The following is a 17,630-nucleotide window of genomic DNA, read 5'->3' as shown; positions in this document are numbered from 1 at the left end:
CTATACCTCATCCTCTGCCACTGGAGGCATTTGTGTAGTAAGATGCGATCGCATTGCTTCTTTCTACAGTCTGATGAACTCTCAGCACTCCTTTCTCCTTCCTCCCTTTGGGGAATTACTTCTCTGCTGGTGGGGCTGTCAGTCAGGGTACTTGCCCTGCCCAAAGCTCAGGGCCAAAGCCAGGCCAATCAACCTCTCTTGCCCAGGGCTGCAAATCTTGGGAAACAGGAAAACCAAAAATGGCTTTATCCTTCCAGTAGAATGCTGATGAAATTGCCAGTTAGTTCTTCCTATCTAAATCCTTAGAGGTGTTCTGAGTCCTGCCCTTTCCATATCTTTAGTTGTTTCTTTGCTTATATGAGCTGTTCCACATCAGTTAAGTATGTATCTGTTTATGACGGGGACAGCTGGTTTTTACTGTTTGGAACTAAAAATCCCTGCTGATACAATATCACATTTCCACCGCTCAAGGTATATCCAACTTCCTAACCATGGTATTTAAGGCCTACAATCAGGTTCCAACTATGTTTTCATCATGACGTCTTTCATTTCCCGAACTACTTGACACTTTCCCTTGGCAAGGCATCTATTATTTCCATGGGTAGCACCATCACCAACAGCGGGCAGTGGCCAACTTCAGCTCCTCTTTATTCAAATCTGACTTGTACAATGATGCTTCATCTCACAACATTACTTGTTCTTTCTTCCCTCACCATCAAAACTATAATTCTCACTGGACTAGATCTCAGATAGATTTAGAGAAAGGAAGTAAGATTAAATAATTTTTTTTTTTTTGAGACACAGTCTCACTCTGTTGCGTGGGCTAGAGTGCCATGATGTCAGCCTAGCTCACAGCAACCCCAAACACCCGGGCTTAAGCAATCCTCCTGCCTCAGCTTCCCAAGTAGCTAGGACTATAGGCGTGTGCCACCACACTGCCTATTTTTTTTCTTCTATTTTTAGGTGTCTGGCTAATTTTTTCTATTTTTAGTAGAGACAGGGTCTCACTCTTGCTCAGGCTAGTCTCGAACTCCTGACCTCAAGCGATCCTCCCCTCTCCCAGAGTGCTTACAATTACAGGTGTGAGCCACCGTGCCCGGCCTAGATTAAGTAATTTATACTGATTGATGGTAGTTACATTTTAAAACAAGGTGCTTATTAATCAAAATAACTAAGTGGTGGTACAGAAGGCACTAGAGGACAACAGCAGGACCCTCTGCAAACTTAAAGATAGCCTAAAAATGAAATTAAGAGAAATATGACGTAATGAATGAAATGTGGTTGGAATAAAAACAGGCATGGAAATGCCAAAGGCATGGTCAGAGGCAGACTCAGGAAAATGTTCTGTATGGGCCTGTCTTAAGCAATGGCTATCAATGGTAATAAACCACACCAAAAGGAAAAATATCTTTCAAAGAAAAGGAATAATTGCCACAAATCTAGAAAAGAAGGGCTCCAAAAACAAGAATATAGCAGTATTCAGCATTTGGTGAACATAATTAAAAATGAAAGAATGAGCAATATTCTTTGCTGTTGGACTTCACTGTCCAAAGAATCTCTTCCTTGCACTTTGATTCTATTACATCACCAAGTGCTCTTGTGGTACTATCTGACTTGAATATTCTTCTAATTGGAGAGGGGGTATTTTTCTATAGTAAACTGATATGGCAGCTTCTTTGCAAATTTAGTTTATGTGAGGCAATCCCTCCAAAATGAATAAATTTTGAATGCCTTGAGAAGATCATATTTCTGGGTATTTATAAACCTGGACAATGAACAACGATAACTTGAGTACTGCCCTAGACAGACCAGATTCTTAGATGACACCCCTATTCTTACTTTTCTCAAATTGCGACCAGTTAGAAATCTTGGGGTCAAACACATTCAGCTAAAGAATCTCAAATAGCGTGACTAAAGATACTATGAGCAAATGGAGGCTTTTCTAGCCTGCAGTAATTAAGTCATCCTTTTCCCAGCATGGGCTGGAACTTTTACAAAACACTTGTAAAGTTTCCAAATCCTAGGCTTTTCTATAATTATAGTACATGCTCAATAATTCTTCAAATAAAGAAATGCTGCTACGTCTTTGATCAGTAAAGAAAAGGACCACAGGATATATACCGTATTCCTTAGATATGTGCTTTAAAAAAAAAAAAAATTATTGGTTTCAATAGTCTAGGTTGGCCCTTTCCTTTTTCAAAATAAAAACAATGTTTATAACATATCTGATGGTAAATTTAAACAGCCATAACTTAGTCTAAAAAATGACCTTACCTGCCTTCTCCACCCCATGCAGAATTTGGTGTAATAACCACTTCTCGACAGTTATCAGTGTCTGTGTTGTACACATAAAGTTTCAGTGGTTTTGCTTCATGTGTTTCAACAAGGCTGAATAGATCTTCAGACTGCAACAGTATCATAGAAGAAAAATGTTTTTATGTTACTGTACTTTAGAAGAGTGGGTCTCAAACCTGGCTACTATCAGAATCACCTAGGGAACATTTCAAAAAAAAACACCAAAAAAACCAAACACAACACAGGAGTTCAAGACCAGCCTGAGCAAGAGCGAGACCCTGTCTCTACTAAAAACAGAAACAATTAGCCAGGCATGGTGGTATGCATCTATAGTCCCAGCTACTTGAGAGGATTGCTTGAGCCCAGGAATTTGAGGTTGCTGTGAGCTAGGCTGACACCATGGCACTCTAGCACAGGCGACAGAGTAAGATTCTGTTTCAAAAAAAAAAACAGATTCTGGACCCTGTCCGAGACATAAAAGTCATTTCTAAAAACTGATATTCCAAGCAAGGTTTAATTCAATATGGTAATTCAAGCAAGGCCTACTATGTACAAGACCTTGTGCCCAGTTCCATAAGACCTAGTCAGCATTCTTTTTTTTTTTTTTCTATTTCAGTTGCCTGGCTAATTTCTTTCTATTGAGACGGGGTCTTGCTCTTGCTGAGGCTGGTCTCGAACTCATGACCTCAAGCCATCCTCCTGTGTTGGTCTCCCAGAATGCTAGGATTACAGGCGTGAGCCACCATGCCTGGCCTAGTCAGCATTCTTAATAAAACCCTTCTACATCCAAGTTCTACACATTCTGCTTTTACTCTCCATTATTGAGACCTACTTATCCTGGCACCTTATTTTTCTCTCATTTTCATTTATTTATTTAAAGGCTAGTTAAGTGCAGTAGTGAGAAGGGGGGAAAAGAGTAGAATAAGGAGTTCAATCTGTAACTGACTATGAACAATCAATTGAGGTATTTTTTCTCATTTTTGATTTAGCGATATATATCTTCTCCTAATGGATAAATCATTAGAAAAATAGTTCTTAAGCTTCTATATTTCCTTCTCTTCCTCAAGTTTTTAAATTGATCCATACTTAAAAAGCAATGAATGCTGATTTTCAGAAACTAAAAGCAGCTTAATAATAATAATATCCTCATTTTTGATTTAGCAATGTATACTTTTACTAGCTAACAGACAAGGAAAAGGACCTGGCTAATACAACTGAGCTGATTTTGCCACCTGAGCAAAAAGAGGAAGAGAAAATGAAATCAATGACCAATTGAAAAATGAGAATTTGCTTTGGTTTCGAGTTATGTAAGAGATTTCTGAACATCATACACAAAATCTGTGCAATTGCTACACAGTATGTTTTTTTCTTCACAGCTATATCTAATAAGACATCTCCCAGATGTTCCATTTAAAATCCTGTGGCATAAGCTATCTTGATCAGCAAAGACCAAAATTTCAACTCTAAATGCAAAGTATGCAAATATTCATCTGAACTCAAACATCAATGAGAAAATGTTAAATAATTTTCATTATTAATAAATACACTAATTACCTCATTCATAACCGTATCTGCTCCAATGATATAATCACTGTGAGGTCTAAGACCTGCCAGTGCTGCAGGAGAATTTGATTCCACTTCCTAGGATGACACAAAAACATACCCTAAATATACAAAATAATCTTCCAAGTTTTATATTCATAGTTCTTAATTACAGTGATTTTAAAAACCTCTACATTTCTAACTGTCTTGTTAGTGATGTCAGAAACTATAGAATATATGTATTTAAAACTTTTTTTTTTTTTTTTGAGACAGAGTCTCACTTTGTTGCCCTGGCTAGAGTGAGTGCCATGGCGTCATAGGTCACAGCAACCTCAAATTCCTGGGCTCAAGCAATCCTACTGTCTCAGCCTCCCAAGTAGCTGGGACTACAGGCATGCGCCACCATGCCCGGCTAATTTTTTCTATATATTTTTTAGCTGTCCAATTAATTTCTTTCTATTTTTGGTAGAGACGGGGTCTCGCTCTTGCTCAGGCTGGTCTCGAACTCCTGAGCTCAAACAATCCGCCCGCCTCGGCCTCCCAGAGTGCTAGGATTACAGGCGTGAGCCACCACGCCCGGCCTGTATTTGAAACTTTTAAGCATAATAAATTAAATATTTATTTAATAAAAATTTAAAATATTTCTGTAGCTATCTCACATATCTTTGCCTTATGGATAAATCATTAGAAAAATAGTTCTTAAGCTTCTGTATATTCTTCTCTTCGTTAAGCTTTTAAATTGATCCATATTTAAAAAGCAATGCATGCTGATTTTCAGAAACTAAAAGCAGATTGATAATAACACCCTTATAATCTCACCAAACTGGAGACAATCACTGTTAAAATACCTTTTTACATTGCTTCTTGAGCTGCAAGTAACAGTTCACAATTGATACCTACCAACACATGCCACACGTTTTCATTTGCCCCGTCAAAGCTGCAGAAACGAATGCTCACACCCAATAAGCCCTGGCCGCCCCACATGTTACTTGGTGTGACTGAGGTCTCTCGCAGCTCCAGTGTTTTGCTGCTATAGATAAGCATTTTTACAGGCTTTTCAACATTTGCTTTCAGTAGATCCTTAAGAGTGTCATTGTCTTTATTCTGTGAACACAGAATACACATTCCTTAATAAATAAAAATGTAATGTTAATTTACCTTAAGCATCCTATGGCCCTATAAGAGTAATATTAATAATCAACATAAACAAAATATTCAATAGGCAAAGGTTTCATTAACATTTAAATATTCCTCCATGTAAAAGAATGTTAAGAAATTAAGAACTCCTATGTTAGCAACAACTTCAAACTGACTTTTTCTAATAGCTGACTGTTGATTATGGAATTTGCAACCCAACATTATTTAGAGTGATGGAGGACTTCGGTGATCAAAACCAAAATATGCCATAAGAAGTAACATAACTAACAAAGTTGTGATGACTTTGACTTAAAAATCTAAAACATTTACTGGGGTTAAAGTTTAATTTTGGACTCTACTTCTAAATACATATTTTATTATTTATTAGTAGTTGGAAGGAAAAGAAAATGGAAATAGTATGTTAAATATTTCATTACATAAATGAATAAAGGCCATTATGCTAGAGACATTGAAAAGTAATGAGCAAAAACTTAAGACTGTTATGAAAAATAAACCAACCAAGTAGCTACTGTCATAAAAATTTTCTTTGCTGAGATGATATAATTTCCTTCCTATAGGACTTTACTATGGGAAAACTGAAAATAATTATAAATAGTGGTTTTAATTCCACATTTTGGAGCATAACTCTCTGGCTAGTTCTAATAAAATTATTTATACATCATGAAACTTAGCTCCAAGAAAATTGGCAAGTTATTTGAGAATGAGTCTTTTTTAATCCATTTGTCAACAACCTACAGAAATGTGACATCTTTAAATTGCTTTAGATGTCTTTTTTGATTCTACTGAGAGTAAGCATAAAAAAAAATAAATAAAAAGTAATCTTTTTCATCTTATTTCCTTTGGCTGATAAAAATTAAATATTTAACATATAAAATAAAGGTCTCCAGTGATTCTACTCCCCTAAGATAATCACTGGAGCATAAGGTATTAGTATTCTAGATTTGACATTTTAATGTTTACTAACACATGATTACTTCCACAAACTGGCATCATACTCTATACAATGTCTGTAACTAGGAAACATCATCCCAGAAAATCTGAAAAATTCCATTTTCAAAAGATTACAAAATACTATAGACAAAACAAAAAGCTGAACTTACTAATCTCGAACCGTTAATAGAAACAATAAAATCAAAGAAAGGTTCCAGTCCGGCTCTATGTCCTGGGGAATTTTCTTGTACCTGTAAAAACAAAAATGCCAAAATTAAAAAATGCAAAGTTTAATTAAAAATTGCAAGCTAGATTTCTATAGCTACCTCTTTTTTGGAAAATAGATTAATTTCATTGATAATGAAATGTAGGTACATGCTAGTTTTCTCATTTCTCTTCATCTTTCCCAGACAATGCCCTTCCAGCTCCCTAAATTCTACCCATTCTTTAAGTTCATCTCTTCTAGGAGGCTTTCCCTCTATGCTTCTATTTCCACACCACCTTCTCCTTTTTTTTTGGAGGGGGCTAATCCTCCCAGCAATTAGAATATGATACAGCAGACAGTTAATCATTACAACTGAGCCATAAATTAAAGCATTTATTCCTTGACTACTACTAGCAAAGCACCACTACTACTTACAAAGCTAAGATAGGAACACAGTTGCTGACATCAAGACATTTCGAGAAACAGGCGAGAGGAGGAAGGGGAGATGGACACTCTAATCCATGTAATACAAGACCAGACAGGTTAAGGGCTATAATGGAAATACAGAGTTCTACGGGGAAGATTAATCCTGACTGAAGAAGCATCACAGAAAAAAAATGATACTTGAATAGTGCTTTAAAAAGAGGAGAAAACTTTCAAAGATGAAGATGGATAAAGGGATAAGGAAGGACATCTGAAAGTAGATGAAATAATATGAGTAAACACTCAGAAGCAGAAGTCTGAAGAATGAGGACCATATGTGTAGCTAGACAACAGAGTAGTGTGGATGGATGTATACAATTATAGGTTTTGAAAACCAGAATTGACCCAGAAATTATCTAATCCAGGGGATCTTAAATTGAGGTCTGTGGATGACTTCAGGGAATACTGCAGCTCCTGAAATTACACGCAATCTTTTGAATGAAGCAATCTTTTGTATGAATAAGCAGTTTTCAGGGTGGCTTTTATCAGATTCTCAAAGGGTTTCTCTATGACTCAAAGAAGGTTTAAAAGCCACTGCCACTAATTTTGTGCAATTCCTTCATTTTATAGGTGAAAAAACCATCTTGTGACTTGGCTATGGTGCCATAGCTAGTTAGTGATGGAATGAAACTCAAAAGTACATCTTGAAATTAATAGTCCAGTTAGAAGACTGGGAAGAAAGGATAGAGCTAGATTTATACGCCTTTAAATGAAAGATTAAGATTACTTAGCTTCTCAACAACTCAAATGTTTAGTATCCAAAATTTAAATGCATTAAAATTAACTATCAAATTTTCTGAATTTACAGTAGTAAAATATTAGCAGCTAGTAATAGTAGAAATATGACCCAAAAAAGAAAAAAGTAAATACAATCCACTTTGCATTTCCTTTTCCAAAATATTTTCTTAACAGTCTAAGGAATTTTTATTCTGTTTTATGTTATTAAGTACTGTCAAAACTATCCCACTAAAAAGTTTGCATTGATATTTATAAGCTGATTTCCTATAATAGTCCAAACAGTTCTAATACTCAATTTTGAAGCTATGCAAATAATAAATACACACATTCGACCAACCATACATAAAGCTGTTGCTATTTACAAAGTAACAAATCATTTTAATTCTTTCAAAATGAAACCCAGATTGTTCCCAAAATGCATCCCTCTACTGCCAATGTCAATCAGAATCATTCATTACTTCTTGTTACCTTTTATTTATGTAAGCCAAATTATACTATTATTGTCTCTGAAGAAGTAAAACTAAGAGTTACTCTTTTGTCACAGTAAAGAATAGTTACATCAATTATAAAGATGGTTCAACATTTAACTTACTAAAACTGTTTGATCTTGCTTTATGTAAATTTTCCTACAAATGTGGGATTAAATCATTTTGGGGGGATTGGAGGGACAGCGTCTTGAGTGCAGTGGTGCCACCATATTTCACTGCAATCTCAAACTCATGGGCTCAAGTGTCCTCCCAGCCTCCCAAGGGACTACAGGTGCATACCACCATGCCCAGCTAATTATTTTTATTTTTTGTAGAGACCAAGTGTCACTCTTGCTCAGGCTGGTCTCAAACTCCTGGCCTCAAGTGATCCTCCTGCTTCAGCATCCCAAAGTACTAAGATTACATGAGTGAGCCATAGCACCCAGCCCTACATCATTTTCTTAAATTAAGTAAGTTAAATATCAAGGGATTTATTATTTAAAGGTGTTTGCTCTAATAAAAATCAGTACATATTGTGCTTGGTTTCTTTACAGTCAGTTTTCTTAAATGGGGGTTATTTCATATTCTATATATTATCAAATAAAATGTATAGAATCCAAAATAGCAGACAGATTTCTCCTCTAATGGCAACTCTGAAAGGTAAGTAGTGGCTGTCTGGAGTTATTATAAGAAAAGTGAGGTCAAGGCCAGATGTGGTGGCTCATGCCTGTGCTGTAATCCTAGGACTTTGGGAGGCCAAGGTGGGAGGATTGCTTGAGGTCAGGAGTTCGAGACCAGCCTCAGCAAGAGTGAGACCCCATCTCTACTAAAAAAAAAAAAAGAAAGAAAGAAAGAAAGAAATTAGCCGGGCAACTAAAAAAATATTAAAAAATTAGCTGGGTGTGGTGGCACACCCCTTTAGTCCCAGCTACTTGGGAGGCTGAGGCAGGAGGATCACTTGAGCCCAGGAGTTTGAGGTTGCTGTCAGCTAAGATCCCCGGCAACAGAGCGAGATTCTGTCTAAAAAAAAAAAGTAAGGTCAAATCACAGCTAGCTGGGAAAACAAGTCAGATCCACTAGGTGTGAAATGCCTATTAGGTGGTTATCAATTAGATGTGAAACACCTCAGGTGAAGGGGATAAACAGCACAGATCCTTAGGCGCTCCCTCAGAGTGGAGTTTCTGATTTAATAGGGTCCCCAACAAATCATCTGATTCTCTGAATCTGAATGTTTCCAAATTACCACTAATAGCATTTTATCTAAAACCCAACTAGTTTATTGATCAATTTCAAACTTCTCTGCTGAGGCTGTTAAAATTTTACCTTTTAGTTAAAAAGGGATAAAGACAGCACTTTTGTATTGTCATCACTAACTTAGAAAGCTGATCCTACACAGATTCTTATCATGCCATCTTCTGAGTATAAAGTTTAAGCTATTTGCTTGAAACGGAAAGTTTCCAATATCAGAAGTATCCTTTCTTATAACTCAAAAAGGATCCAATAGCTGAGTTTAAATTCTAAAATAAACTTAATCCCTTCCCTACTCTATTTTTCCTTTTCATTTGCTACAAACATCAATCTCCTCTCCGTTTCTAATGAACCTTGAAATTAATTTCTTTCTCAAATTTATTTACATCATTAGTACCAGCACAATTATGGCAAGTAGCTATCTTAATTACTGCTAGAGAACCAGCAGAGGGCGCTCTACAAAATGCTCTCTTTGACCCTAATATACTTAAAGGAAATTTCCTACATTTCATAGCACGGAAAATAAGATCTACAACACAGCTCCCCAACTAAACATCCACCCAAGTATGTTTCTCTTGCAATATTATCCGCTGACAAGAATCTCTTAGGTACCTAATCTTTCAAGTGTCACATTACCACTTCAATACTGTCTGCCCCTGGAGATCTCTAGATTGTTCATTTATCTTCTGTTTCCTTCAAACCATCTAAATTAAAAAGTCCCTATATACTTGACTCCATAGGCCATTTAACATTTACTATTGGGCCAAAACCACAGCAATTTAAGATGAATAGGTTAAATTTTTATGTTTAATAGTTAAAGATTTTATAAAAAATGTACAGTGAGAGCCAGATCAGTCTGGGCTCAAGGGATCCTCCTGCTTTAGCCTCCCAAATAGCTGGGACTACAGACGCATGCCACCACACCCAGTTAATTTTTCTTTTCTTTTTGTGTGTGTGTGGGGGCAGTCTCCCTGTGTTGCTCAGGCTAGTCTTGAACTCCTGGCCTCAAGTGATCCTCCCACTTCAGCCTCCCAAGGTGCTAGGATTACAGGCATGAGCCACCGCACCAGGCCTATAGGCTTTATTGTTTTACCTTTGACCTTTAGATCTGCTCTCCATCTGGAATTGATTCCTGAGAGGCAACATTTTAAAAAATGGTTTGTCTCCTCTTTCCAGCTAATACTTTTATATGTCTTTTTCTTTTTTAAGGGGTAAAAGGTATTTAACATGGTTGGAAAAATAATGTAGTGTCTAAGAATTGGTTGATTATAAAGATTTACCCTCAGGTGGTGATTGCAGAGTCAGGAGGATGAGCCAATGATTTGTATGCTATCATAGGCTAGAGACTTAGCTAGGCATTTCATAAACTTTAACTCACTGAATCTTTACAATATTCTTGTAAAGTAGATGGCATCATTCCTTACTTGCAGATGAGAAAACCGGGGCCCAGAGTGGTAAATAAACTTTCTCAAGCTCACACAGATAGTAAGTGTGCAAAACCATGGCTTAAAAGTAGAACACTCCTTCATTGCTGCTGGGAATGCAAAATGTTGTAGTCACTGTGGAAAATAGTTTGGCAGGTCTTCAAAACGATAAACGCAAAGTTATTGTATGGCCCAGCAATTCCACTCCTAGGTATACAACCAAGAGAACTGTAAATATATGTCCGTGCAAAAACTTGTACCTAAATTTCATAGCAGCATTATTCATAACAGCCAAAAAGTAGAAACAACCCAAATGCCCCCCCCACAGATGAATGGATAAATAAAATATGGTATAGCCGTAAAAAGGAATGAAGTACTGATACATGCTACAACATGGATGAACTTTGAAAATATTATGTTAGGTGAAAGAAGCCAGTCACAAAAGACTACATATTGTTTGATTCCATTTATCGGAAATGTCCAGAATAGGCAAATCCAGAGACAAAAGGCAGATTAGTGGCTGTGAGGGGTAATAAGTAGAGAGATGGGGAGTGACTACTAATGGGTTTGGGTTTCTTTCTGGAGTAATAAAAATATTCTGGAATTAGATAGTGGTGACAGCTGCACAACTCTGTAAATATACTAAAAACCTACCAAAGGTTGAACTTTATGATATATAAATTATATCTCAATAAAGTTGCTAAAAAAAAAAGATAGACAACCCAATAGAGAATGAAGAAAAGATTTTAGCAGACACCAAACAAAAGAGGATACTGAAGTAATCAATATGAAAATGTGCTCAACTTCAATGATCATCAAAGAAATGTAAATTAAAACCACAATGCAATACTACCAACACACCTATCAGAAGAGCCAAAATGAAAAAGATGAAAAATACTGTGTTGGTGAAGATGTGAAACATTCAGAAACCTCAATTACTGCTGGCAGGAATGCAAATTAAACAATTTGGCAATATCTATGAGTATTAAAAATATGCACAACTTTTGATGCAATAGTCCCAATATTAATACTTAATACTCTTAAGTATTAATATATACCCAATAGAAATGGGTATACGCATGTTCTCTAAAAGACACGCACTGTAACGTTCATAGCAACAGTATTTGTAAAAGCACCAAACTGAAAACTATACCAATGCCCATTAACAGCAGATAGAGATTAAAAATTTTGGCATATTTTCCTAATGGCATTAAATACATTAATGAAATGAAAGGTCTACAATAACAACGTAAATAAATCTCACAAGCAACATCTGAGCAAAAGAAGCCAGACAAAAGAAGCATATGCTTCCCTTTATACAAAGTACAAGAACAGACCAAACTAATCCATGCAGCTAGAAATCAGGATAGTATTCATCCTGGGGGTGGTGGGGGTGTGTGCAGGGTATGACTGGAAAGGGATGGAATGCTGGTGACACAACTGCGTTGTTCGTGAAAATTCACCAAGCTGTACACTTACACACACTCTTTCAACATAAAAAGTTTTAAGATATGCTCTATTAAAACAGTGCTCATTCTTCACAAGAACACTTCAGGACCACTCTCAGGTTCTATTTATATTTATTTTCCATAATTTAGCTATCTGATTTCCAAGCCACCAAGAGGCAGAGTAATAGCCAAAAGAACTGAAAAAGGAAAAGAGATGCTACTGCCTTCCAATTCTAGCAAAAAGATAATAGCTGGTAGAAAGTGAGAAGAAATAAAAATTAACAAATATACAAAAAACCAACATACAAAGAAAAAATAAAGCACCAGTCTTGAGTCATTTACCAAATTCTACCTAATAAGTATTTACTATGAGCTTATAAAAAAAGGTATAATTGTGATAGTGTCTGGGAATACAAAGCTAAAAAACTCTGACATTCAGTTGTTTATAGAATTTTTTGTAATGATGGAAATGTTCTGTATGTGTGCTGTCCAATAAAGTAGCCACTAGTCACATGTAACTACAAAGCATTAGCAGTGTGTCTAATGTGACCAAAGAACTAAATTTTTAGTTACATTTAATTTTAATTAATTACACTTAAGTTAAAATAGCCACATGTGGCTAGAGGGTACTATATTGGACAGCACAAGTCTAGGCGATAACTGCATGATTTGTGTTCCAACATAGCACATTAATTGATGGTTATCATCAAGACACAAAGGGTTTAAATTATATTTAGTATCTATTTATGATACTGGGCAAACATGTAATAAATATATATATATATATTTTTTTTTTTTTTGGAGAGGAGGGCTCCGCTCTGTCATCCAGGCTGCAGAGCAGTGGCCCAATCATAGCTCATTGCAACCTTTAATTTCTGAGTTCAAGGGATCCTCCTGTACAAAATCTATGTTTAAAATGTATTACATGCCTGGGAGAGGTGGCTCACGACTGTAATCACAGCACTTTGAGAGGCCAGCACGGGAGGATCACTTGAGACTAGGAGTTCGAGACCGGCCTGAGCAACAGCAAGACCCTGTCTCTACAAAAAATGGAAAAATCAGCCGGGTGTGGTAGTGTGCACTTCTAGTCACAGCTACTTGGGAGGTTGAGGCAGGAAGATACCTCAAGCCCAGAAGTCTGAGGTTGCAGTAGCTATGATGACACCACTATACTCTAGCTTGGGAGACAGAGCAAGACCTTGTCTCAAAAAAACAAATATAAATAAAAAATAAAAATAAAATGTATCATATGGAGGCCGGGTGCAGTGGCTCACACCTATAATCCCAGCACTTTGGAAAGCCGAAGTGGGAGGATCACTTGAGCCCAGGAGTTTGACACCAGCTTGGGCAACATGGCAAGACTCTGTCTCTACAAACAAAAGTTTTAAATTAGCCAGGTGTGGTGGCGCATGCCTGTAGTCCCAGCTACTTGGGAGGCCAAGCCAGGAGGATTACTTGAGCCCAGGAGTTTGAGGTTACAGTGAGTCATGATCTCACCACTGCATTCCAGCCTGGGTGACAGAGCAAGACCCTGTCTCAAAAACCAAAAAAAAAAAAAAACCCAACAAACACATAAAAACACACACACATAAAACCAAAAATCAAAAACAAACAAAAAAACAAACTGCAGATTTTCAAGAAGTCAGTCTAAAGGGCTGCATACTATACGATTCCAACTATATGACATTCTGGAAAAGGCAAAACTATAGAGAAAGTAAAAAGATCAGTGGTTGCCAGGTGCTAGGGGGGTAAGGAGGAATGAGCAGACAAAGCAGAAAAGAATTTTTTGGCCAGTGAAACTACTCTGTATGATGGTGTAATGGTGGGTGCAGATCATTACAAATTTGCCCAAATCCACTGAATGCACACCACCATGAGTGAACTCCAAGTTTACAAGAATGGATTTTGTGTGATAATGATGTGTCAATATAGGTCCATCAGTGGTAACAAATGTACCACTCTGGTGAGGGATGTTGGTAATAGGGGAGGGTATGCACATGTTGGGGTAGAGAGTATATGAAAAGTCTCTGTGCCTCCTGCTCAATTTTGCTGTGAACCTAAAACTGTTCGAAAAAAATGAAGTCTATTGAAAAAAAGATTTTCATAGAACACAGTTTTGAGACTTAGAACAGTAAACACTGTTTTAAGGAAAAACTTGACTATATACAAACCAGTTCCCTGAGAGCTCTAACAAGCATACTGAGGTACTTTTTCGAACGTACTTTTTCCAATTCTTTTTAGGCTGCATGATTTATTTTGAACAATTACGAAACATAATAAAACAGCTGAAAACACTAAAGAGCAATTATGCTTACAAAATTATAATTATAAAAAGAAATATTACCAAACATGGACAGGTAGAAGAAATTATGAACACAAGTTACTGGCACTTGTAAGAGTATAAATTTAACATTCAAAAAAAATTTTTTTTGAGATGGGTCTCACTCTGTCACCCAGGCTGGAGTGCAATGGCAAGATCATAGCTCACTGCAGCCTCGAACTCCTGGGCTTAAGCAATCCTCCCACCTCAAGTAGCTGGGACTACAGGTTCGCATCACCACAACCCGCTAATTTTTTAAATTTTTTGTAGAGATGGGGTCTCATGATGTTGCCCACACTGGTGTTGAACAGCTGGGCTCAAGTGATCCTCCCACCTGGGCCTCCCAAAGTGCTGGGATTACAGGAAAGAGCCACTGCACCCAACCCTACATTTTGAGGTTATCTTCGCAAAATAAAAATCACAACAGCATGGAAATGTTTCTCTCATAAGCACTCTAGAAAAAAATGGCTACAATTTGATGAAATTTGCTAGACATCTTTTACTCCTCAACAAGCAAAAATGAGAAGCTTATAACAAAACTACAGTGAAGGGGCATCTCTATTACATAAAAAGAAATTAGCACCAATGATTAGAAGCTAGATTTTGAATCACCAGCTTTATAAAAACAATCCCTAAAATGGTGACATTCAACTACTATGGGTAGTTCAGCAAATTCTGAAATCAGTTTAGTGAGTCATGATAGACAAATACCAAAACAGACAATATCAGAATAGACAAAATATCCAAAATTCATGACATAATAAAGGCCAATATTTTTGTGCCGGTTGTATGAAATGTGGTAGTATGTACCGGTTACAATAGAAAATATAGCTCTTACTTTGAGATACCAAAAAAAAAAGTTAGAAAATATTGCCATAAAAGACACCATTAACTCTTTTGTACAGTCAAGTTCCAGGTAATAAAAGCAATTAAATTTTTTACTTTTTTCATCTTCTGATCCTGAATCATTTAAATTTTACCAAATTTAGCCTGAATTTTTTTTTTTTTTATACAGATCTAATTTTTCTTTACTGGTTGCTTTCCAGTAAAGCATGCAGCTCTTCTTCAGGATTAAAAACATTCAAATACTACTACTTTACACTAGGTTTGGGTCATTTCGCATTAACCCCCTTTTTTCTTTTAATTCTTTACTTGGAGGAAGGAGGGATCACAGGGTAAAAGGGAAGCAGTGTTTGGGTGGACTTGGGGGGACATTCTCCCAACTACATTAGTCTACTTACTTATGTACTTCCAGCGGAGGTATACAGACATACTACCTTAAAGTAACAAAGAAAGGAAATCACAAGAGTACTTGCAGAACACAGGATATCACCAGATGAGGTATTTTATAAGGTGATATACAAAGATACAGTTATCCAGGTTTCTGACTGGTGTGTGAATTATCTCCCTTAAGTTTTCTAACTATGAAGATTTTACCATGAAATTGGCTCGCTGGAAGGTCTAATTGTCTCCTTTTTAAGACTCTACCATAGATTCCTTCTCCACACATAAAATGTAGGTAAGTCCCTTTGAATGACTGTCTACACCATCATCTCTTCCAGCTTTCAACTTAATGTTAACACTCTTGCTTTTTTACTGCTTTTAAACACAGAAGAGATGCTATAATAAATAAGACCAGAAAATAAATTCAATCCAAGTAATACCTAAATGATGACTCACTTCAACTGTACACATAAACTCTCATACTGTATGTGTGTGCTTAGGTGATCAAAATGATGGAAAAAGATTTGGGAATGTGATGTAGTAAAAATAAACCTGAAATCCTTCATAGTTATAATAGGCATTTTGGGGGAGGGGTGCGGGGAGACAGCTACATCTTTCCTTATCCATTCCAAGACTTCCAGTGGCTGCTTGAAACTGCAGATAGTATCAAATCCTATATATACTGTACTATGTTTTTTTCTATACATACAAACTTATGAGAAAAGTTTAATTTATGAATTAGGCACTATAGGAGATTGACAATAAAATAGAACAATATACTGCAATAAAAGTTATGTGAACATGATGTCTCTCTCTCAAAATATCCTACTGTAGTATACTTACCCTTCTTCCTGTGATGATATGAGGTGATAAAATGCCTATGTGGTAAGATGGAGAGAGGTGAACGACCATAGGGCATTGTGACTTAGCATTACGCTACTGGACCTTCTCATGACGCATTAGAAGGAGGATAACCTGCTTTGGGTGATCCTGGATCACCAAGCCATCACAACGTCTATGGTTGCATAGGTAGCATATGCTGCATAGGCTGCAGGTAGCATATAGGGCACGGATCTGCTGGACAAAAGGAATAACGGAGTGGGACGGAGCTGTGTGGAGCAAGATGAAGTAGGCTGGTGGGAGACCTCATCGTACCACTCAGAATGGCATGCAATTTAAAACTTATGAATTGTTTATTTCTGGAATCTTCCATTTAGTATTTTCAGATCTTGGTTGACCATGGGTAATTAAAACCTCAGAAAGTGAAACTGTACATAAGGGGGGACTACTGTGTTCTATGTCTGCAAATGGGCAAGTTTCCCTATTTGGCTCTTCACACAAATGTGTAGCAAGTAATTTTGTAGAAGACTAGAAGAGTTCAAGCCTCACCTGCTAAAACATTCTCCTCGTATGTTCTTCCAAAATAAGTAAAGTGCATGTTCTCCCGACACTAACCCTATGACATAGTTTGTAACATTTAAACAATTTAAAATAAAATTCTAATGGTAACTAAAAGGAAATAAAAAACCATCATTACACAGTAGCTTCCTAGAAAAGATCTGTACATTAGGGAAGTCTGCTCCAAAAGAAGCAAAAACTGACAATCTGTCACCTCATTGTACATTCTTCAAATAACAACTTAGGTATTTGTTTCTTAGGGAAAGAAAACTTGCTGTGTGAGGTTGGGCAAATCACATTAACCTCTCTGGGCTCCCTTTCTTTATCTGTAAAGTGAGGAGGCTGACTAGATAATCCATAAGAATGAATGACTTATGAAACAAGTCTAACTGTTGCTGCTACACTATCTATAGATTCTACAATGAAGAATCAAAATACAAGATCATTTTGACTATATTGACTCTCTTAGTCATCTAAATTAATGTATGTATAACAGTAACACTGTGGCAAAGCAATGAAAAGGACACTAGTACTCACCTACCTTTTAGAAAGCAGACTTAATTTCCTTAAAAATGAGGATCCTAGAAAATTAACAGTCACCATATATGTGTGTGCTTAGGTAATTAAAATTAATGCGTCAGACTTGACCCCAAACTTATGTTTTAAACAGCAGTAAAGTACAGGGTTAGGTACATGGTCAAAAACAGTTGCTGGCTGATTGATTAAATTAAAATACTACTAAAAATGTTT

At 36.6% G+C, this 17,630-nt stretch overlaps 1 protein-coding gene across 1 annotated transcript in view; it reads right to left on the bottom strand.

Annotated features, from left to right (window-relative positions):
• GORASP2 (golgi reassembly stacking protein 2, 55kDa) overlaps positions 1 to 17,630 on the bottom strand; it is a 33,731-nt gene that overhangs the window by 9,914 nt on the left and 6,187 nt on the right. The window contains exons 2-5 of the mRNA XM_012650766.1: positions 6,096 to 6,176; positions 4,738 to 4,941; positions 3,850 to 3,936; positions 2,275 to 2,405 (exon numbers count right to left, since the gene is read on the bottom strand). Of these exons, the coding sequence (XP_012506220.1) occupies positions 2,275 to 2,405; positions 3,850 to 3,936; positions 4,738 to 4,941; positions 6,096 to 6,176 (503 nt within the window). The remainder of the gene's footprint in view (positions 1 to 2,274; positions 2,406 to 3,849; positions 3,937 to 4,737; positions 4,942 to 6,095; positions 6,177 to 17,630) is intronic.

Source organism: Propithecus coquereli, unplaced genomic scaffold (assembly GCF_000956105.1).
Source record: "Propithecus coquereli isolate 6110/MARCELLA unplaced genomic scaffold, Pcoq_1.0 Scaffold34, whole genome shotgun sequence".
Taxonomy (NCBI): domain Eukaryota; kingdom Metazoa; phylum Chordata; class Mammalia; order Primates; family Indriidae; genus Propithecus; species Propithecus coquereli.
The sequence above is the reverse complement of the archived record's forward strand: the minus strand, read 5'-3'. Positions and strand labels throughout refer to the sequence as shown.